At 41.1% G+C, this 24,090-nt stretch overlaps 1 protein-coding gene across 50 annotated transcripts in view; it reads right to left on the bottom strand.

Moving 5' to 3' along the window:
- EYA1 (EYA transcriptional coactivator and phosphatase 1) overlaps nt 1–24,090 on the bottom strand; it is a 155,698-nt gene that overhangs the window by 65,680 nt on the left and 65,928 nt on the right. For 6 of the 50 annotated variants that reach the window (XM_085537302.1, XM_032442754.2, XM_085537314.1 and 3 more), the window contains exons 1-4: nt 19,597–19,716; nt 14,269–14,318; nt 12,750–12,877; nt 275–358 (exon numbers count right to left, since the gene is read on the bottom strand). In XM_085537302.1, the coding sequence (XP_085393428.1) occupies nt 275–358; nt 12,750–12,873 (208 nt within the window). In that variant the 5' untranslated portion in view covers nt 12,874–12,877; nt 14,269–14,318; nt 19,597–19,716. Of the gene's footprint in view, nt 1–274; nt 359–10,893; nt 10,957–12,749; nt 12,878–14,268; nt 14,319–15,103; nt 15,349–19,596; nt 19,717–20,108; nt 20,226–20,999; nt 21,502–24,090 lie in introns of those variants that run through there. The other 44 variants (XM_085537303.1, XM_085537307.1, XM_085537315.1 and 41 more) reach the window with 27 other exon arrangements.

Here is a 24,090-nt window from a genome sequence, read left to right as displayed (position 1 = left end):
GTGTATTTACACATAGAAAACTAAAAAGAGTAATCCCTGCTTCTCGGCTCCCTAGTGAAGACACCAGTGGATATCAATAAAAGCAGTGCTGTATTGCCGCTTACTTAAGGAAAGCTCGTACTGCCTCATACTGCCTGAATAAAATGAACGGAAAACAGCGTAAGCTGCAAAGTGTACAAAAACTCTCCAGCAGCCATGCAGAGGTTTAGATTACACAGGGAAAGAACATAGCAAATGAAAAATTGCTGAGCTTAAACCTTTGTTTGTTCCTTACCTGATCCTGAGAAATTGTCTAAAGACCCGTCTGTGGTAGTAGTAGTAGTAGCAATCTCACTGCTGCTCATTGGTTCTGTTTTAACTATAGAAATATAAATAAAATATATTCTATATGTGCCTAATATTCTTGCACACGCATGCACACACGTTCACTACAGTCACAAATTCAGTGAAACAGAAATCTGCCCAAAAGGTTTAAATCATGGTTATCAATAATTTGCATGTTGTGCATTTGTGTATACAAACAACGCAAAGTACTGGTAGCTATGATTTGCATGTACATACAAAATGACCACAAGGGTTATTTTTCTTTGCAAGGAATAAGAACTACTGTAATAAACCATAAGTCCCCATGCAACTCACTGCACCTGTCCTGACTCCTCTTAATCCTGCAGACCCAAAAATACGGGTCCACGTTTAGATTAGGTCATATAGTCATTTACAGGCTTGAAAGACAGTAATTTGGATAAGACCATAAAAAAAAGAAAAAAGGAAATAATTTTTAAATTGGGTTCTCTGAGGGCTGTTCCAAACTTTCTCCATCCAAACAACTTTTCAGAGATAAAATAAGAATTTCTCATAAAGCAAAACACTTTCCTCATTGTGGATATCTCCTTGCAAAATGAAAACCACTTTAATAACTCAGAAACCCCAAACAAACAATGAGCACAAACATACTTTGCGGAATGTTTTACATTTTATTTCCTTTGCACTCAAAGCTCAACGTGGCTGTCAGAGAATAAGAAAGAATGAGGAGAGATTCTCTCTTTCCTCTTGCTACTCTATATTCAAGTATGGATTCAACGTTTTTATTAAAGCCTCAAGAAAATAAGCATATTTCCCTTGCTATTAATGCAGTGTTATCTCAGTACTGATGGCATTCCAACACATGGACCAACAGCAGGGCTGACCTGGTGTGGATGTAGACAGGCACCATGTCCACTCCCAGAATGTTATCACATCAACTCAGCAACCTCTCAAATCCATTCTACATTCCTAGCTTTTGGAATGGCAAGCACATCAAAAGTACCTGAGGTTTCACAAAACAATAGAGCTGACATTACTATTAGCATCTCACTGTTTTTGCTCCTGTTGACACACAATCACTGCTTCCCACACAACAGAGCTGGTGCCTATCATCTCACCTTCCAGGGAGGCAGTTCAGTACTACTGCAGAAAATAAATCCACAAAAAGCAAGATAAACTGCATGCTATTTGATTCATAAAGCCACTTGTGTGAACTTGTATGTCTCTCTGTCTAGGAACTGCAACTGTCATTAGCAGATGCTCTTTGGGCGCCAGGTTTGGAAGGAAAGAGGGAGGCAGAACCTTCCCCTTCTGACGAAGGACATTTTCTTTCCCTGCCAAACAAAATTCTTATTTCCTCATGGCCATTTCCTACACCTGATCTCTTCCAAAGGATTTATATGCAATCTCTCAAGCTTTTATTAATCACTCACTGTTTCCTTTTCTCCCTCACACAGGATGTTTTGTTTGCACATGCTAACTCAGAGATCACTACGAGCAGAAGTCTGCTGCATCTACATTAACAGTCTCACAAAGCAAAAGGATTGGTGAAGAGGGTCCAGCATCACAATTTAGGCATTTAGGAGGGATTACTTCATGTAAGTTTAGGCTATTCCCAAGGAGCAAGTGCCCAGACACTGCTGAATCACACTAGCTGCACTCCACAGAACACCTCTTTAAAAGGGGTGGAGTCCAAGTACCCTCCAGGAGATTACCTAATCTGGGGTAAGAAGTGGTGGTCAAAAGGTTCTTTTCAAGAAGATGCACTCATCATCCAAACTGCAGTGCTAATATTGGAGTATCTCTCAGAAGTACAACACAGAATGTACCTGGCAACCATTTCACACTTAAATACTGAAAATCTAATAGACAGATACAACAAAATATTTGAAGTGTCTACCCCAAGGCATTTGGTGGAAACTACTAGATAATATACAGCAAGTTCCATAAGGTTTGTCATCAAGAATTGCATCTACGTTACCTCTTGTTTTTTTCTAGAAGTTTATTGTAAAATTTTACAGTCTGGCTAACATATTCTTTATAGGTTAATCCAACTTTCTCAAAACCTTGCAAGTGTTCCTTATCTAATTTCCATAATCCAATTATACCTTTGGAGATAACAATAAAACATGCTTTTCTCAATTGCTGACAGCTGTGGAGGAGGAAAAGAAAGAATGATGAGACAGAACAGCCTAACTTGGGCTGAAAGGATGGAAAACTTCAGTATCTGATTTCTCCAAACTCCTCTATCAGAGTAAGAATTCTTCAACCTCTTACAAAATAAAACATAACTCTTTTCAGTAAGTTTGGCTAACTGCAAACTAAAAGTCCAAGGGCAACACTGAGACACATATTTGGCACCATTTGTTCTAAATACGGTTTTCCAGGATAATTTCTTTCTAAGTGGATGCACCTGCCTCTCCTGTCACTGGTTTAAAAGCCTACTTCACGTGCATTATTTGGCCACTTTTCTGGAATTCAGAACCTTGTAAAAATACAGTATTTTGAGAAAAACCTCCTGAAAATGGGATTTCCGTTTTTGACTCAGTGTGACAATGCTTATAACCGAACATCATTTACTAATTATGCTACTTTTGAAAATATACAAAAGAAGAAAAGAAGTACGAAATCCACTGCAGTGCTTTCTTCATGGGGACCAATTCTAGTTGCTGACTGAGATGTTCTCAGATTCTACATCACAACTGTTCCATCTATCTCCCCTCCCAAGTATATGAAAAATGAGTGAAGAAATGTTGTTCACATTGTTCCCGGATACCTATTTGTAGGGTCATAATAAATTAGCCCTATCAGGTCTTCTTTAAGAATAGCCACAACCTTACACAGGCCTTTGTTGCTGGAGCTGGTTGGGAATTGAATAAAGAGGGTAGGAACTGAAAAACCCTTAATTCCCCAAGCATTTTAATCAAAATGGCTGTAAATGTCAGTGCATTTCCTTCTGTCTGAGCTTAAAACCATTTCAAGAGGATTAAAGCTCGCTATACCAAAAGACTGAGATAAAACGACCGGGTTTACCAGCCAGAGATATTTTCCACATGGACTCCCACAGCAAAGGAAGGCCACAGCGTTGTTCAAGACAAAATCTGACTTGCAACAGAGCATATTTCCCCCCACAGCCAAGGGGAAGAGAGCTGTGAGAGGTTTCCCAAGGTCACAAATCTGCTACTCCATCCCAGCAGTGCTTCAGCAATCCACGTCTGTTCGGAGGATGCCCAGAGCTGTCTGATATGCATAGATCCAGCACAGCATAGGTATGGCCATGCAGCACGCTCTGCACGTGTGCTCTGGATTACAGCTGTCAGTGTTTTTCTCTGACCATATCATTTCTGCCACATGTCCTACGCTTTTGTGGGACAACACCTGTGTGGGAATATTGCCTCATTTAGACCAAACACATTGCAAATATTCCTTTCTGATAATATCCAACAGCATTCTCCATTGTGGCAGAAACTAGAGAGGGCAAAACACATATTCCTATTTCTGCTCCATTATTAAAACAGAACTTTCAAGAGTGCAGAATTATCAGGCTTGCACTACAGAGACAGGCTTTGATTTAGTAATTTCCACTAAGTTTTAACACCTGCAGAAACCACTCATAATAAATGACAGAATCATAGAATGGTTTGGATTGGAAGGGACCTTTATGTTCATCTACTTCCAACCCCCTGCTATAGGCAAGGACACCTCCCTCTAGACCACGTTGCTCACAGCCCCATCCACATACAGGTTGCTCACAACCCCTAGCCTTGAAGGCTTCCAAGGAGAGCGCATCCACAACCTCACTGGACAACCTGTTCCAGTGTCTCACCACCATCACAGTAAAGATTTTCTTCCTAATACCTAAGTCATCTACAAGAATTTCAACGATAAATATATTCCTTATCTGCTGAAAATAAATAAATGAATAAACAAAAAACTTAACAGTTATTTAAAATTACTAATATGAATTTGGTTTTATACTGAGAACTTTAAAAATCTGTATCGATGGAGAGGCACTTTTTCCTCCTTATTTTCTAATGATTTATGGGATTCTAAAAATAAGATTTAAAAAGAATCTATCTAAGAAAACAACACACTAGAATAATAGGAAAACAAAACAGGACTAGCAGATAATCAATAACACACACACTAGCCCTGAGAAAAAAAGCATAAAATCTCTGAGATAGTAGAACTGCTGATCCAACATCCTATCAATTGTCAAGGCATTTCATCTTAGGTCATTCACAGACTGCAAGCGCAACATGCCCAGTTTGGTCAGCGCTATTACAGAAGGTGGTTGATAATGACTACACAGCAGTTTCTGACCTACACTGAGAAACAGAAATTCAGACCAGTGCTCTCATGTTCACTTCTTTGCCATGTAATGGCTTTTTGAGCTGACAGCTTGTCACACAGTCGCTGGCATGTAAAACAGTAAAGACTGCTGCAAGGAACATGATGTTGGCTGTTTTAATGATGGATTTAGAGGCCTAATGTTCGGCCATTTGTAACACAAAATTCACATGGATATATTACAGTGACTGCACCTTTAAGCATGCAAAAATAAGGTTTTAAATTATTTTTGTTTAATATTTTGATTATTTAGAATACATACAAGGCTTGCTTAACTAAACCAGGTATGGTGTGTTAACTGCAATAATGCAGATGTTAAACCAGAACAGAAATACTGTGAACATCGCTGAACTATTAAATCAGTGTTAACATTGCAGTTTTCAGACTGCATTAATATGTAGGTCACTCCAAAAGTGATGCCTCCTCTTTATTTCCATAGGAATTACAACAGATACTAAGAACATAGTAATAACACTATCTGAGAGAGCAAGTTCTCAGCTAGAAAATGCTATTTTTTCAACACAGTGACCACCATTTGCTGTGCATTTTCACTGGCAATGAGCAAGAGCACTCAAGATAATCATTAGCCACTAAAAACAGTACAAAAATTTTACTTTGACTCTCTAACCTGATGGATCTTGCAATTTTAAAGAGGCTTAGCAATTACAGAAGGGTTACACGTTACTTACAAAGAATCATATCAATTTCTATCCAGGACATTATTCTCTCTTTAGCATAGTAACAAATCATCAGCTTCTGACCATAAAGCCTAATAAATCCATATTGCTGCTGCTTTTCAAATCTGAAGACTCATCCTGAATCACATTTGTCTGGAAATTACCAGACGATAATTACTACAAGGTAATTTCCAGACTAAATTTATGTTCGGTTTGCAAAGAAAGTCCCTGCTCAAAGAAGCACATTCTAGTTCAAGCCCAGACTGTTTCCTGCTCTATCCTCTTCTGATATCAGAAATCTTGAAAACTTGTGCAGTATTCTGGCTGTGACTACCATACGGCTTTCACTGCATGCACGGCTCCTCAAGAGCCTTGTATTTCTCCTTCATTGTGCTTTACAACCGAAAGAACTTTAACTTCACTGTGCCCACTCATCTAGCAGTACAACCACTGGATTTACTAAGAAATGGCATCATCATTACAGTACAAATCAGACAGAAACTTAAAACCAAAACCAGCTGGTAGAGACAAGTTTTTATCAGAATACTGCAAAATATACTGAGTTGAAAAGGACCCATGAGGGTCATTGAGTCCAATTCCTGGATCCCCACAGAACCACCCAAAAATTAAACCCGATGACAGAGGGCATTGCTTAAATGCTCCTTGAGCTCCAGCAGCAAAGGGCAGTGCCCACTGCCTGGGCAGCCAGTTCTATTCCCACCACCCTCTGATGCAGACCCTTTCCCTGATCCTCACCTGCCCCTCCCCTGCCATGTCACAGGGCTGACTCGGATACAGCTTGACGTCATCAGAACCCCCAGACCTCTCTCTGCAGCTCTGTTCTCCAGCATCTTGTCCCCTAATCTGTACACATATCTGGGGTCAATTCGTCGTAGGTGCAGAATCCAGTGCTTGCTCTTGTTTGATTTTGTATGGTTTGATATCATTTGTAGCATCTAATCAAGATTTAAGCTGATAATTCATCTGAGAAGCACAGCTGTGAGGTAAAACTGTTTCATTTACTACATTTAGGAGATTACACCATCTAAACCTAATGTTCTTATCCCTTAACATTCACACATCAATTTATTCCAAATGACCATACTTCCTGCCTTGTCCAGGTCAGATAGTGGAAGCAGCATATTATCTAGAAACAATCGTTTTAGAGATATTATGGACTACTTCATTTTTCTTTTTTTTCTTCTTAAATCCTCCACTGGGAATCTGGACATTGAAACTCCCCTACCCTTGCAGCAATTTGCACAGTGTTTGCAAAATATCTGAACTCTTTAATCAAAGACAGATGTAATGACCACATGATATTACAGTTATAGCCGTTAATGGCAAAGAAGACCATCTTCAACTATCTTTTCAACACGTGGAAGGCTTCAAGGGAAGACAGTGTCAAAAGAAGCCAAGGCTCTTTGGTCATTTAGGTGTACGAGCTGTTTAACTAAAATACAAAGACAGAAGCAAGAACAACAAAGCATGCAGGGCCTTTTATCGATGGGAAATAATATCCTCTACATTCAGCTGGGGCTGCGAGACTTAAAGCCAAATTTGCCCAAAGAGGGACAGCACCAGCTTGTGTTCCTCTCCTCTCAGCAGTAGCAAGAACCTTTCTAGCTTGTCTAATCAAACCAGGTGGCACGAGAACTTCTCTCCAAGTTTCTTCACTCACTGGCCATGGGCCAGATGATGGCTAACCCTGAAGTGTGACCAAGTTTCATGCTTCTTTATCTCCTATGATAAGCAAAACCCCCCCAGGACTACAAGATCCAAACAGAAATGTTAAATCATCTGCAGTGTCACAGGTCTTTTACGTTACTAATGCTTTTCAAACATTACCCTATTAAGGTGTGAGACTCAGCTTAGATGTCCTTCACCAGTTCACTGGAGCAAATACCAACAAAATGGGGTGGATGGTCTTATCTTCTGTATTACTGACCATAAACGTGATATTTCTAACTAATGCTGTGTAATCACACAATTGTGGATGCGTTCAGTTACAATTTTTGGAGAAGCACTGAGTATCTTGACAAGCTTCTGACATCCTGCAACCTGTGCAAATCCACTGTGTTAGCAGGGCTCTGGCCTTCAAGCACATTCAGAGGCCGTTCTCACACCACCATGCTCTTTTTTGTAGTCCACAACAGCACAAGCTACGGATGTGTTTACAAGAAACTTGCATAAAGAAATTATGTTAGAATTAAAGTGTCCCTACTTCTATTGTTCGGATGGGGAGTAGGGAGAAGAGTATTTTATTTCCCTCAAATGGATCTGGAAATCAGTTTTGCTGAAGGCCTTTCATTCAAAAGAGGTTCCTTCTTTCAGGAGAACGTTATGAAGGAATAAAATGGTGAAGCTTCCAAAACAAAATGCACATAGATGCAGAAAACACAATAAATACACAAATATTTTTTTATGCTACTCTCCTTCTCACTCAAGATTTACACAAGAGTTATTGGCCAGAGCCAACAAGTGAGTAGAAAAATTGTTTTCCTGGCCAAAAAGCTAAGAAAGAGAAATAAAAGAGCATTATGCTTCAAGTGCTTAGAACAGACGGGAGGACTCCTGGTGAAGCAAGGGAACAAAAGCACAGATAAGACAAAGAGTCTGGAAGGAAGCCAGTGAGAAAAAAAGGTAAAGAGCAGGGAAGAAAAGGTAGTCCAAATCACTCCTTTGCCTCTACGTAAACAAGCAGTGTGATGCATATCTAGGTTTTATCCTCAAGAAGTGGCAGCAGGTTGAAGAATATTATTAGTCCCTAGAGCGATCCATGTACTTCTACCAGTCTGACAGGCTGTACTCTTTTCCTCTGGACACACAGCCATCCTCCTGTGCTCTTCCAAGGCTGAGTAAAGAAGCTGGTATCAACAGTTCATGATACTAACATTCCACAGATGCAAATATTAGATTCACCTTTATAGGGCTATTATTTCATCACATCTGAATGTGGAGGTACCACTGCAACAAGTTTCATACCATCAAGTTTTTCATCACAAACATGTGCAAAAATTTCAGCATGTATAATTGGCAGTAACTCCAGAAATGAGGATATAAGGTATCAGAAATCAAGCATATCCCACAGGAGGATCATTTTATTTCATGGCCATCCCCCACCAGAACTCTGCGCCCTACAGTATAAAAAACAATAAATAACTGATATTTTCTAAAAAAAAAAAAAATCTAAAAAAATAATAAAAATTCTGCCAAAGCTACATCAGTACATGCCATTTCTACTACAGCTTCTATCTATTTTAACATTTTCCTACAACACAAATTAAGAAAATGGTGAAAAACATTTTTCTCCATTCAACAGTACTGCAACTAGCCAGCAATCATACTACTCACTGCTTCTGAAACCCCTAAGATAGATTTCCATTCACTTAGACCTAAGACAACCTTTATAATAGCCAGTCGTCTGACAGCCACATAGCAGGGAGCTTTGAATGTCTTTGTGTGGAGCCTCAATCTCATGTTGCAGCAGGAACTTTAAGAGCAAAACCCCTTTTTTTTCCAACCGAATTTTGATGTCCAACTCCCTTTGAAGGCTCCCTTCTTTATGTATCTTTGAAAATCTGATCTTCAGTTTGTTAGCCATTTTCCCTTCCCGTTTGATGCAAAAATGCCTTTTCTTCCTTCTGAACACTCAGAAATGAGAGTAAAAGCAGCTCCGTAGTCATAACGTGAATGATGTGTACTTGCTTGGGAAACCAGGGCTCCTTCATCCAATTTTCACTTATTATTTTTTTTTTTTTTACATTCAAGTTGCATAAAACAGCTTCATAATGAATCAGAGGCTTGTGTTTCTCTCTATATGTAATCCATCAGAACTGATTCACATTCTTAAGAGAAAAGTAAATATCACTGTAGGTAGAAACTGGATTCAGTTGTCCACTGCAGAAGAGTTTTGCAACTCCCTATAAATTTCTGCATTATTCTCAGCCTGTCCCCTTCATCCAAGTGGACACCATTATTTAAATAGTCACTATCCATCAGATCAAAATAACTAACAGCGGGGCTCTTTTGTTTCTCTTGCTGTTGTCACCTTGAGTCCTTCAGTATCAACCTTCTACAGCAATCGGTGATGGAAGAAAGTCCAGAGATAAAGTCTGACTACAAACATTTTGAGCCCTACCTCAATTCTCTACTTTTGTTACAGATTTTCTCAGTCAAGTCACGTAAGGCCAAACTTTTAATAGTGTCAAGTGTCTGCTCTTCCCTATGACAGAGGGTGTTTTGTGGAAAAACACTTAGGGAGATCATGGAAAACCCAAATATTGCATTATTTATATCATCAAAATCCATGGTGACAGGCCAGGACTGCTTCTGCTGAGTGTCCTTAGCCAAACATTTCACTGTTACACTCCTGCATTTGTACTGAGAAATCTGTGACTGGTTAGGATCTATAATATCCTTCTTAGCTCACTGTCACCAGTTTGAAAACCATGCTGCCTGAACTGACCCAGAGAAAAGAAGGACATAAAAGCGGCACGCAGAGAATAAATTCAGATTCAATCATAGATGTAAATCCCCATTCAGTGCTTTGAAAATTTACCACTAAGTGTGAAGCTAAAAATATTAGCTCATAACAGTGAGCTATCTTCCAACCACATCCTCTTGTAGAACAACATCAATAAGAGACAAGCCTGAAAATGTGCCTTAGAGGAATTAATGAACGTTTGTTTGAAATGAGGCCATTTCACTTTGGGACATTTTTTGGTGTTTGTTTTTTGTTTTCCTAATCTATTGAACATATCCTGCACTTTGGGGTATGGAAACAAGCCTAAATCACACCCACAGTCAAATCCAATTTAACATATCTTTACAACACATTTATTACATGCAAATAGCTGGAGGCCCTGCTGCTCACTCACAATCTTCCTTTGCACCAGAGAAGGAAAACTCTTTCATGCTAGCAAGAATGGGTTTGTAGTAGATCAGAAACTGGTTTCACACACTGTATTCAACATCTGAACCTTCAGCAACCTACATCTTCACTCCATGTTACATCAAAGAAGCAAACCACACAGCAGCACTGTAAAAAGGTGCTTGGCAAGCCCATAGGACTGCATCCCTACAGTCTGTCATTTCTATTTCAGGGTTCTGCTTGAAAAATTCAGAAAAATTCATTTTACCTCACCCTTCATTTAAACAAAAATAAAAAATAAAAACAAATAAAAAAGAAAGAAACCCTGGCTGCATTCATTCCATTTTTTCTTAAGCTTGTGTAGCAGCTCAAAGAACCCAAACCAAACATTTTCTTAAGATAAAACTGATTAACAGCAAAATTCCACTTTCAGATTCTTAGGCATCCACCTCGCTCACAAATTTGGTCTCATGGTACAGGCCTGATTCAGAAATAAATGACTTGATTACGTTTCTTTCCAAAACTTTTCACTATGTGTCACTTAAGAGCAATCAGAGACAGGAATTTTATATTTGGAACATTTTGACCCAAATCCCCACGCACAAGCTATTTCTCAGGACACTTTCTGGACAACATCTCACAACGCATGCTGACTGCACACTCCTGGTGCGGCCACCACAGCTCACAAACCTGCAGCGGTCTGTGTGCTAGCACTGAGCAACCAGTCTGCAGTGCTGAGGAGAGTCATGTCACCTGGAGGAAAAACGGCAAACAAAAGAAAAGCGGTTGGCTTTGTCTCAGAAGGTAAACACGTATCCCACGCTTTAGCTTTCCTGGTAGAACTCACCCCCAAATGATCAAGCCTGGGTGTTAAAATCCCAACATTGGGAAAATAAAGTTACTGGGCTCTAATTTACTTTACTCAGTTAACTCAAACACCCGCTGAAAAACTGGGATATAATTTTCAGAACTAGCTGCTACGTCAGGTCGATGTATGACCAGATAAAATACCTAACTAATTTCCTAACAAATCAATATTGGGCACCCAAGTTTTCAGAGTGTATTTCTGCACACAACAGCTATTTGGAACAAAAAGCCCAGCCACAGGGTAAGGTGCCTCTATTTGCTTGTTTGCTTGCTACTGAAATCTCTACAAACTAAACAGAAGGTGCAAAAGCTGGTGAAGTTTACTGCTGAGGCTTTTGCAAGTAAGAGGGGTTTTAGTTTCAGAGGGTCAAGTAATTTTATCATGTACCAAAACTGGTACATACATGACAATATGTTATAAAAATATAAGAAGCAGCTTGTTATTAAAAACAAGGACAAATCATCTGTGGACATGAAATGTTTTTCTGATTAAACTACATTAACACATTAAGTGCATTATTTATTCTTTAAAAAAAAAAACACACTACCTTTTTAGTTGTTGTTTTTAATGGCTTAAAATTTGATTGCAGCAATACTTTTACTGCAATTGTAAAAAGTAAATTATACACAACTCTGGCACAAAAGCCTGTTAATCTGATAACCCATAAACCTTCCCCACTACTGAGGACTCCAATTAGAATGAATAACAGAGATGTTTGGGGAATTGAGGGGGGACGACATCTGTTTGACTGACATGTGCCTTTCCTGGAAGAATGCAATTCATGTCTATAACCTTCAACCGTCTGACAGCACTTACATGATTCAGTTTGTAGGAAACAAATTTAAAACAGCATTTCTTTGCTACAACACCTTAAATTTGTATTGAAACTTTCATTTAAAGATGGCCATAATTTTCAGCAATGGATTGAAAACTCCGCCCACAAAGCTAGCCAAACCTCACGTATGATCCTTCTTACCATTGCCATAGAAATGCTACAGGAAGGAGTATTTTCACCGCTTATTACATAAATCCTTCTGTATTTCATTATGCGTCATTACTGGCAAAGCAGTTTGGTTGTTCTGCTGTTGGTCTTCTACCGAGAACAAACATAACTTATCAACTGCCTGACTGCTGCTTGAAAGTTAGGTATCAGCTTACCCCATTGAATTACTACACCTGTTTGAATTTTGGCTACTTTGTCAGAGCAGCAAGCTAGCCCTAGGAAATTTCAACACTCCATTTTATTAGTCTATCTGACAAAATATTCATAGCCTTAGGAGCTTGCAAAAAGAATAAACATAACGAAATACTGAAATGTGGAGGAGGACTTTAAGACTGCGTTTTGTGGCATGACAACAGTAAACACTTCCTCTCTCCTCATTACCAAAGCTGCCTTTTGGTTTCTTAGGATGTTATCCTAAGCTATACAGGCACTACCTGCTCAGTCCATTCAAAACGCCTGAAAGGAACATAAAAGTGGAAGGAAAGCTGTTGCTGCAACTTGATAATAATAACTGCTGATAAAACACCGAACACAAGATTTATGTGCCGCAATATAGAAACATATAGCACTTCAAACAGTAAAACATTTTCCTCTATATATCTTACCAGCTGCAAGAGGACTGAAGTGACAAGGAGAAGAAACAAGCAACAAAATACTAAAACAATGGTAGCTCACCTTCTGTGCCATTGGGTGTCATGGAATTATTATTTATGTGAGAGTTATCAAGCTTTGGACCACTGGGGGATTCACTACTACCACTTAGTCGGCTGTGTGGGCTGGCTAGATCCTGCATTTCCATAGACCTGAAAGCAAGATGCAGCTAGTTTTAGTGACATGTTCAAAGATTACACAGGAATTACTGACGCAACGCTCAGCCCACCACGAATCAACATCCTCAACATAATTAGCAAAAAATGAACAGCTTTTTCCAAGGGGATTTTCTCTAATTTCAAACTTCTGTCATGTTACACACAATGAGTGACTGCATTATTTCCATAGCTTAAAGAATAAAATTTAAATCCAAAATACCATACTTGAAACATGCACGTCCCCTTGTATTTTAAAGATATGTATAAAGACAGAATCCCCACTATATGAAGACTTATATTCTCTTAACGACCAATTAACACTGTGCTTTTTCAAGATTTACCACTTAGTGGCAATATAATGGGCCTCTAAACCAAATAAAATACTCGAAGCAATTGTTGAAACCCATCATCTACTGACAGGGAATGAGATATTCCTGATGTATGTGTTTACTCTGGCAAACTACTTAATTGTTCCTCTGTTTCCGCTGAAACAAATGCAGCATTAAAACAGTATTATGTCTGCTCACTTGTTTGCTTTGTGGATTACATAAAGCGTACCCAACTGGAAAGGGATATGACCAACATACAGTGAATCCATACATGTGTTAGTATGCCTAAGCACTCTGCAGTATCTCAGCAGCTGTCGTTTAGTCAAAATAATAAGAGAGCAATTCAGATTCAATGTAAAAGTTAAACAGTTACAGAGTACTCAAGCAGCTGAGCATGTCTGATTCATGTTGTTAACAGCCTCATATTAGAAAGACAAGAGCCATCACCGCCATGATATACACCTCGGTATACATTGGGGAAACCTGTAAATTCAGTGCCCCTTGTTTATTTCTTTATACCCCAAAATTTTGATGACTCTATTTGATGTACTTAGCACAGGTAATTGCTCTCAGTAGAGCATCGCTCTGAGGCAGTACCTTTTCTCCTTAAAAGAAATTCTTGGGCTCTTACAGAGAGCTTATTAAAATTATATAAAGCAATCCCTCCACAGTGGCGGTATAAACACCCTAAAACATAATTGCCATTTCTGCCATGAAACTTTCACATTTTTACTGAGATTTTATCACAAGTTCTGTACACAAACCCTCCGTTTCGTATTTTATTGCTTAAAATCAGGTACACCAAAAAGAACGGACCCACAGCGAGGTAACCAAGCCAGTATTCAGTACAGAGTAAAATGATGTGGTAAAAAAGCGTATGTGCTCGCAGCTGACAGACTTTGGGGCACACAGAAAGAAGCAAAGCTCCCACGTTTATTGAACTGCTTCATGTGGAAACCAGGGATAATTATTTAGTTATCACCTGAGGAAGGAGGGGGAGGGAAGGGGAAGGAAAAAAACTTGCAGAAAAATAGCAATTTTCAATCATATCCTTACCTGCAACTGGAGGAAACAGCAACATCTGAACTGGTTTGGGACTTCTGCACCTGTAAACCAGGGAGACAAACAGAAGCCTCTATTACTCCGCTTTCACGTGAGGCCTTAATTTAAACAAAGATCATCACCACAGATGACGATTCTGTCCTTTAAACCAAAACGGAGAGGAGGAGGGCACGGCGCCGGTGAAAGACATATTGTCTTTAAATTGAAGGCTCGCCTGTTGTTTCCTCTCAGGTCCCTCTCCCTCCTCCTCGCACGGGGACGGCGGCCAAGTGCCGGGACAGTGATTCATCAGGGGCCCGTGACAGCTGCAGAGGGGCTCCCTCCTCCCCAGCCCCGCCGCCGCACACCCCGCCAAGGGCAGGACCCCAGTAGCGGTGGGAGCGCTCCCCCTGAGCCCCCCACCCCGCTGCAACACTCGTCCCTTCCCACTGCAGCTCCACGTCCCTCTCCCTCCCAGTCCTCCAATCTTGGCAGCATCTTGCCCTCCCCTGCCTTGGCCGTCCTCTCCCTCGACTCTCCGTCACCCAGAAGTCCTTCTGGGACCCCGCAAGCCTCCTCACCCCACACGCCAGGGGCAAGGCAAGGCCGGCGGCTGTTTTGTCCTATCCAAGGAGGTCTGCCTGTTGCATAAATCTTCAGTATCTCAACACCAGCGTTACACGACCCTCCCCAAAACGAGCCCATCTCCAAACACGGCAAATTAAAATAAAGCACACGGCACTGCACAAGGTCTTACTCGTAAAAATTCCGCTCGCTAATGAGATTTCTGATAAAATGACTTAAAAGAGCACTTCTGGCTAAATAAATGGTAGGAAGCTGCAACGTTTACCTCTGAGCTCACTCATCAAAAGAAGAATTTGGTTCCACTGGGAAGCCAGCAATAATTTTCCAGTTTAATAAAATGACTCCTTGTATAACTAGGTGAGTAATAGATTTTCATATCCTATAAGGAGAATGCTGCTGCCCCACTAACAGGAGCTGCTCTGTGGCTGGCTTGGAGTGTCAGCAGGTGATAAGCTCAGGTGGGGGGACGCTGATGGCCGCTGTTAGCCCAAAGCACACAAAGGCTGAACTGGGAGAGGTACAGACCGCCCCAGTGTCTGCACTGAGACTTTTTCATGTGTGCCTCCATTCAACCTGAACTGACATCTCTTAACTGATCACAGAGCAGAGGCTCTGTGAGATGAGGCATTTTAAGTGCCATAAAAATCATCCAAGCAAATCCTACTTCTGTGTCCGTAGTTCTTTTTTTTTTTGTTGTTGTTGTTTTTAATCACGGGCAGAATTACTACTAGCAAAACTAAACAACGGTCAGGGCTGCCGGGCAGCGCCAAACATTACAAATGATGGCAAGAAGCATGCAATAAAGCACACGGAAAACACCAATCTCTTTATAACTGTGTACTTATAGTTCTGCATAATGTGCTCCTCAGTACATCACAGCCTGCAAAACCAAACGAGACGAGCAGATACATTCAGAACCGACCACTTTGTCTGAAGGATTTCTTTTTGCAATCTTTTATCCCAGAAAACGCAGCAGTGCCCCTTAGGATACATTTCTGCTGTTACTTCTAAACACCTGGAAAAAATTATAGGTGAGAACTAAGTTTGTTTACGGAGCTATCTTCACTCCCTCTTGCACAGGATCCTTTAAAATGTACCTTTTATGACAGGGAAAAAACTTCCTTTTTCAAATGGATGTTTTAATTAACTGACATTTTCCTAAGTGCCTTGCAGGATTATTCATACTTCACTGAACTCCAAAATGCACTTAATCCTTGCTGTTTCACTGACCCAAATTAAAAAATATAACAAAACTTCTGTGCACGTCTCAATATGTACATCTGTGAGCACATGTGTTTAGGGTGAGAGAGATTTCATTTAAGGTTTCACGGGAGAGGGCAGGAAAAAACCCCAGCTCATTCAGAGCAAATCGAATATATACCTTAATATATACCTTCTATGTCCTCTTACACTCTATGATTTGTGAAAGTTCATATCCACAATCTTCATTTTCATTAGACATACTTTGGATATATTCCTTTGTGTCTGAAGGATTATTTAAACCATGTGTTGCACGTTACCGTATTTAAAAATGACTCTTTAATCAAAATAACTTTAAAACAACTAATCCTCACTTAGGCTGGTCAGCTGAATCCACAGAGTGGTCCAGGAAAAATAAATCTACTCTCAAGAATGCGAATGCAGACAACAATTAGACACAGATGTGAGTGAAATTAGTTACAGTTTACAAAATGCTACACTTCACATGCTTTCAGTTTTTTATGCGTAGGACAAAATTACAACGTAGTAAAGGAACCACACTTAGGACGACGAGTTCACAGAGAAAAACATTTCTGGGTGGCATTTGCCAGCTCTCAGCCATTCACCCGCTCCGGCCAGCAGATTTGAGGAGAAGCGGAGCGCTGAGACGTAACTCACATATCAAACAGAAAGTGTGCAAACCCCACAACGGCCTTCCCAGTTCAGCCAAGGAAAAAGGAGCTGTCAGTCAGCCTCCTGCCCTGCGCTCTGCCCAGCTCCAAGTGCCCCCCATGATAAACGACACGCACATTCTGCTTAATGCATGAAAAACAGCGCTGCGGATAATTCGATTGCGGTAAGCAGCGTTCACGTCTCTCGAGCGCGGGCTGCGCTACGTGGGCACAGGGAGGGAGAGAAAGGACAAGGATAGCAGAGCCGCTTAAAATTCATCCGTTTAAGAATCTTAAATCAGGAACATCGAATTCTGATTAGTTAATGAGGCCTTTTAAGTTTGCCTTTTTTTTCTAATTAAATGTATAATTCTTCACAGATGGAGGTTTTGTTGATGTTCAATTTGTCTCTCTCATTTTGTTAAACCTCACATAGTACTCCACCAATCCATTGAATAGCCACATTAAATCTGTTAATACCATGCTCTTCAACCCCAGAAATTATTTCCAGAAGGCAAACTTGCTTTGAGAGATCATCAAACAAGACTTAAGGTACACATTTTATCACAGTTTCCCTACCACAGAGCTCAGGATGCGGAGGAAAATTCATGACTTTTGCAATGTTTATTATACTTTGCTAAATTACAAATCAAAAGCATCTGACAGAAGATCGCATATGAAGCCAAAAAGTTAATAATGTTCTGCGAAAAGTAAACTGTAAATGGGAAGGGACTCTAAATTTCAGCAGCACAGAGCAAATTTAATGTAGGTACTTGTCTAAATTACAGGTTTTCCACAGTATTTTTGCTCACTAGGAGCATGGGCTTTTTTTTTTTTTTTTTTTTTAATGGCTATAATTTAAAACACTTTTCTAGCTGAAAAGAAATTTTCTACGTGAAAATAAGACGTTACCCCACAGAACCATCGCCAGCACCCAGACATTCGCTTAAAGTGCATTCTACAAAGAAATTTCATAGACTGTGGCAATTTTCAAATCAGAGCATTCCTCTGTAAGCAGAAAGAAAATTGTTTTCAGCAGAGGGTGAATGGAGGGAGAAGGAAGAGGGTGAATGGGGGGAGAAGGAAGACTTATCCCCACACAGCCCTCTTTTCCTCCTATAAATGCTCTGTGTACACACCTACTGGTTTCAGCAGCCAAAAAGCTTCAAACCCCAAAGACAAACCGGCCACAAACAGGCACCTTGCTGACAACACACACAACTGGAGCAGCCCTCCCCTCCTGAAACAGTCCTATCGCTGGGCTGCGAGCAAAGAGATAGAGCTTGTTGTGCTGGATACTCCAAGACAAATCGCGCTTCTTAAAACAGTAGCAGATAATTACAGCCATTTAATTTTTAATTACTAGTTTAAATTCTGGAAGCGCCAGGCTGTGTGCTCAGCTCACAGACTTATGAATGAAGCACTGGGAAGCACAGCAAGCTCTCCCTGCTAACAGGGGAGTGCCGCAGTGTGACAACGCTCCCATTATGACCAGACATTTCAAAACGGCCTCTCCTCTCCTCCAAGACTTCTTTCTTTTTGGCTCCCTAGAAATATCTCACACTTATTGCCATTCACACGCAGTGATCACTCATTCTTCTCGCTGCTCTCCCTCTGAGGACACAGTGTGACTCTGGCCGTTTCACCCCACGGAGCTGCAGAAAGGGAGCTGCATCCTGAGCAGGCCCTGGGAGCGCTCTGGCAGCGAGCAGCGTGTCAAGTGGGCTGTGCATACGTGCTGATGTATGGCCAGAGCATGTCATGTGTGTTCCGTGTATACAGAGAGGCATGGGTTGACATGTCAGACCAGAAGCCTGTGTCCTGGCAGATGCTCTGCACCGTCGCAGTGTGGGATGGAAAATAAGATTCCCCCTATGCGGTATCCAGTGTTCAAAACTTTCAGCGATGCACCAAACGTTTCCACGGCTTTCCTGAATTTCTCTCTGCTTTAAGCAAACTATGGGAAACACGCCATTTTTATCCTCTGAAAGCTGTTAACTCCTCCACCAGCAAGTTTCTAACAAAACACTCACCAAACAAACACAAAAACACCACCACACACCTCGAATCCCTCCAACCTTTCTGAGAAAGGCTGTAAAACGCAATGACACCTTTAACTTCTCCAGCACAACCCTTGCACTGCCAAAGGCTGTCGCGCCCTCACTACTGTAAGCCCCAAACGCCCACGGAAATACAGACCGGGCAGTGCCGTGTGGGTCTCATCACTCAAGAGCGCAATACAAGTTTTGCAGCACTTCTGCTGCTCTTTGCCTTCCTATTTCTGAGCTCGGAGCCCCCACAAAGCATTGGCACGCATCAGATATTGCGGCGGTGCAGCCGTTTATTCTGTCATCTCAAAAAAGTTCTCCTGGGGAGGGGGAGAGGGGGGCTCTGTGTTTTCCTCGGTGTTTGGAAAATTCAAACACATCAGGCAAAAGGATTTCCTGCTTCAGAAAGTGCTGTCAAAATCTCTGTCGTACTTTCTTCCTTCCCCTTTTTTTTTTTTTTTTTAAACTTTTTTTCTCACGCTCTCGTGTCACTTTTAGGAAGGTCTGTGGAGTCACTATATTGCCGTGGAACCATCCCGTACCGGTGTCGGGGAAATCCCACAGGAGGACCCCCGAACCTGGCCGGGCACAGCAAGCAGACCCACAGACAAACTCCAGCCTGAACCCCGGCCAAAATTAACCGCTTTAGTCGGTGCTCTATCACTGAGCGCTGAGGCGGACAGCATCCCCGGCACTCCGCGCAAGCCGGAGCGCAGCATGCTCAACAACCGCTCGCTGCTTCGCAATTCGCCTTTTTCCATCTCTCTCCTTTTTCTCGCTTTTTTCCTCCCCCTGTTCCATCCCCCGCCGCTGTCAACGCCCGCCCCGCCGCTACTCACGGTGCTCCGGGGCGCGCAGGGTGCGCGGCGCCCCGCGGTGCCTCCGCGCCGGGGACGCGCAGACAAAGCCGGGCGGAGGCGGGCGGCAGCCCCCGCCTGTTCGCTGCGCCGCGGAGGTCTGCCCAGCAGTGCCTGGGGGCACGCTGCCGCTCGCCGCCTCACTCCCCCCCCCTACCCCCCTTCCCGCTTTCTTTCCCCCCCCAGCCCCCCCCTTCGGGTCGTGTTTTTGTTTTTGTAATGCAAACCGCAGCTCTTCTCTCTCTCGGTTTAAAAGCAGTGCCCGAAGCCGCCCGCCCCAGCCGCGCTCCTCTCCGCAGCGCGCACGCTGCGCGCCCCGCACCGCCCCGAGCGCCGAGCCCCCCCCCTCTCTTTTTCCCCCGCTCTGAAATGCTTTAATTGCGTGTGGACGCGTCCCCTCCCGTAAGCTGGCTTTAAACAAAAGCCGTCCTAATAGAATAACTGGAATTAAACCAACATTATATCAATGAGAGGAGCTAAATCAGGATACTCACAGCGGCTCTCAAGCACAGCCCGCCTGCACGCCCGGACATGCCGTTTTGATTGGATATGTAACAGATTTGTTCTCAAATATCTGAGATTCTTGCAACCTTGTAAAGAAAGGGTCTGCTAAAACTATTGAAGCCAGCCTTCTCCCATTTAGAGGTATTTATTAAACGAAGTCTCTGGAAGTTTAAGGATAGTCTGAACCGCGCAGACGTGTGAAGAAATCAAGAATAGTGATTGTAAATACGGTCAAATTTGTATTTTAAATTACTAGATTTTTAATATTTACAGCCAAGCAAAGGCTTTTTCCACTAACCTGAGCAGTATTTCCAAAGAGAAGCGGTGGTTGCACAGAGTTAAATGGGAGTGTTAAGTAACGGTAACTCTCTAAAGCTTAGCTTTTACCAATCAATAAGTAATTAAATAATTCAATTAGCAAGCCATTAAACTGTTATGGCTTTACGATACATTCTTATTACAGCACTTTCAGTTGCTCATAATTTAAAAATAATAATAATGGTTTAAAATACATATACGTTATGGTAAGAACCATTAAAGGGCACACAGTAACTACATTTGAGTGGGGCTCTCTGGAGCGCTCCCACTGTGCAGACAGCATCTTTCAGTTCGTGTCACTCTTATTTTTCCACAGCTTTTCAGTACTCTTAGCCCAGATATGACGAGGAAAACAGCCCGATGATTCGCAGGAAAAAAAAAAAAAAAGAAAGAAAAAAGATAAAAAAAAAAAAAAAGGATATTAATGCTATGCCAGGTCTAAAGCAATAAATAAAAGAAAAAAAGAAACCCACCCACACACATCACTTTGTATAAACAGATTCAGGCAGATCGGTACTTCTTTAAAAGAAATCCGTGGTTATTCACTGCTTATATCTCCTTACCTTCAGTTAACTACTCTGTGAATGAGAGCAATACTTCCAGAGGACGAAAGTCTTCTGGCTACTACATCCCAGTAAGCGATACATTGTTTTGTAGGAAGTACATTGGGAATACTTCAGGAAAGCAGATGGTTTTGCAAAGCTACAAGTCAACCTCTGGCTGCAATCGCACCTAGGATTTCATTTTGTTTAGCGGGGAAAAGGGATCTGGGGATAGACCCATACCATATATGGGAACCCATGTCAAAATAAGCCAGTTTCTATTGGGCCCGTCAGCACAGCCAGCACAAACAGAATCCGTTTACTCCTTTATATTCACAAAACAGATCCCTTGCCAAGAAAACTATTAATGATGTTCTATATTAAACTGTGAAAGAACGACAAGTTACTCATCACAGAGACGGGCAGCTTTGTCAGGTAAAATACACTCAGATAACCAAAAGCAGAGGAAGGCACTCATTCCAAACTACGGCTCTGAATCCTCAGAAAATGCTAATGCTGAAGTGTTTGGAACTGTGCAGGAGATCGTTTTAAAATAGAAACTGACCCAGTCCCAAAAGAGTTAAAGACACATGCCTGGCCTCGCTGTCTCTAGAAGCTCTATCTACTTAGATGAGAAAGGTTGGGGACGTGCTTACAGGGAGCAGAAGCTCTGCTTTTTCTGGAAAATTCTCAAAAATAAATAGTCATACTGCTGTTACGAGGCACTGTCTGACACTGGGAGATGCAGCTCAACACCCTCTCACCAAACTAGTGATATTTAAATGATGCTATGGAAATCCAGGAATGATTTTTGTAAGAAAAACTACAGCTGTGACTTCCACTGATGCGGGCAATTTTCCGCATAAATACACTTCATCCTCTATTCAAAACTAAAACCAACCAATAGAGCAAATATACAAATAAATGTCATTGCTGAGAAGTAAAGCTTGCTGAAAAAAGGTTTGCTATTGGAGGCTGTGGTCCCTAATGGGAGTTTTGTTTAAGGAATAACTTCAGGAGCGTGCTCAGTCTCTGCGTTTAATTAAAACTAAGACAGACCCCCACACACACATACAGAGCTTGATGATGTGGTGATAAAGTGGGGATAAGTTACTCTGGGGTTAAGATGATCAGAAAAAAAATCTACTGATGATGCACTGTATGAATGTATCAGCTTCAAATTTTTTAATGTCTCCTGTAGTAAGGCATGTAGAAAGTAAGGGAACAGAAACCTCACAAATGAGGCTTATATAAGAGGGATATAAGATGAAGAAGCGACCTCTATGTTTATCCAGCCATTACACAGTGCCTTAAAGTTCTTTATCTGATCTCTAAAGATTGGACTTTAGATTGGTGTCTATCATTACCTCATGGCGTGGTCTAACCCGTGAACTTACCATTGCCACAGACAAGATCTTCATTCGGATTAAGAGTGTGTAGATTTTACATATACATATATATGTATATACATATATATATACATATATATATATATATATATATATATATATATATATATATTTCAGTAACAACTTTAATTATGCCAGCTGAGTACCTCACTGATTAGAAACCAGGAAAAATGTTTGTCCTGCATAAAGCAGAAGTCTGTATGCTTGGTTTTCGGTTTTATTTGTCCAACCAACCGCATGACAAATCAGTGCTGACTGGGTTGTTGGTCACTGACACCCAACATCAATTTTAAACCACAGTTACACGAACACTGGGTTTGGAACAGAGATTTCAGTTGGTTTTGTATCTGTTTACATCAAGCCTGAATTTGCTCTGATTCTGTATTCCTGTTGACTCAGCTCCAATCTCAAGAGTAATAGGGAAGACCAGGCCTGTTACCTAATATCAAGTGTTCAACAAGCTATTGGGAATATTGTTATCCCTATTTCTAATGCAATATGGATTTCTCTCCATAGGCAGCATCACACACTTGTTTTAAGACAAGTAAAATTGGTCCGTTCTGACTGCTGCTTAAATGCCAGAATTACAGGAGTCAAAATAGTTAAGAAAAAATAAAATGGATATGGAAAAGTGTTTGAACATTTGTTTCTAAGTATGAAATGCTGCTGAAATACTTAACACTGTAAATACACACAGAAAGACCACGCTAAAGCAAAAAGTGAGCCCTATCGCTCCTGGAAGGCTCCACACAGCTCTTCTTGTAACAACTGCAATGCAACGTCACAGCCCCCCAACACAGGCAATATCTGTCCTATGTCTCCATACAAGTTTTATCTTACACGTAGCAGCTGTTGCCTAGAGACGTCCCTGGCTGCAGCAGGAGTTTGCAGCATTTGACAGGAGCCCCTTATTGTCTCACGCTACTCATGTGATCAAAAGTAGGAAGAGCTCAGTAATTACAAGCAAAAAAAAAAAAAAAAAAAAAGGAAAAAAAAAAAAAAAGTGACAGAAATGAACCACATCAGCTGTCCAGAAACCATCAGGGTGACCAAGAAGAACAATTTCATTAGATTCTTTAGAGAGACATGAAATAAAGTTAATAATAAATTAGGGTTTAAGTGCCATTTGTTACAAGAAAAGGTGCATGCTGCTAACCTTTGTCAACATGCGCATGCACTGCCAGCCTGAAGGACATCTCCACTAGTTTGCATGGGATTAAAAGCACAGACTCGCTTTGTGTAATTTAAAAGAGGGAACTGTAGGTTTATTAACCTGAACAAGGTACCGCTTCAGCTTTTTTTAAATGAATTCATGACTTTCTATGATTCTGAAATCATCCGTGACAGCTGTGATATAAACAAATGCAGAAGTTTCCCTGGGAAGTGGTCAGACTCGAGGGCGATAGCAATTGCATTCGTCTTTTTCAATTCCTCACCTTTCAAAATCTTGATTTCTATTTTTATTTATTTATTTTTTTTCCCAAGAGGCTGATTATATCTTAAAGCCATTAAATAGCTGGGAAATATATATATATATATATAAATATCAAAAGTATATTTGTAGCTACAAACAGTGTAATTACACTCAAAACAAAGACTATAAATAAGTAGTTTGGCAGGAGAAGGAGAGGGTTTCCCATGTGAAGGTCGGTTTAAAAGTTTTAAACATTTCTAATGCTGTCATCTTTTGGTACTTAAGTGTA

The sequence above is a fragment of the Coturnix japonica genome, chromosome 2 (genome assembly GCF_054131305.1).
Source record: "Coturnix japonica strain WE chromosome 2, WE-NBRP24, whole genome shotgun sequence".
In the NCBI taxonomy this organism is placed as follows: Eukaryota; Metazoa; Chordata; class Aves; order Galliformes; family Phasianidae; genus Coturnix; species Coturnix japonica.
Note: the sequence above shows the minus strand (reverse complement) of the source record. Positions and strands in the feature narration are given on the sequence as shown.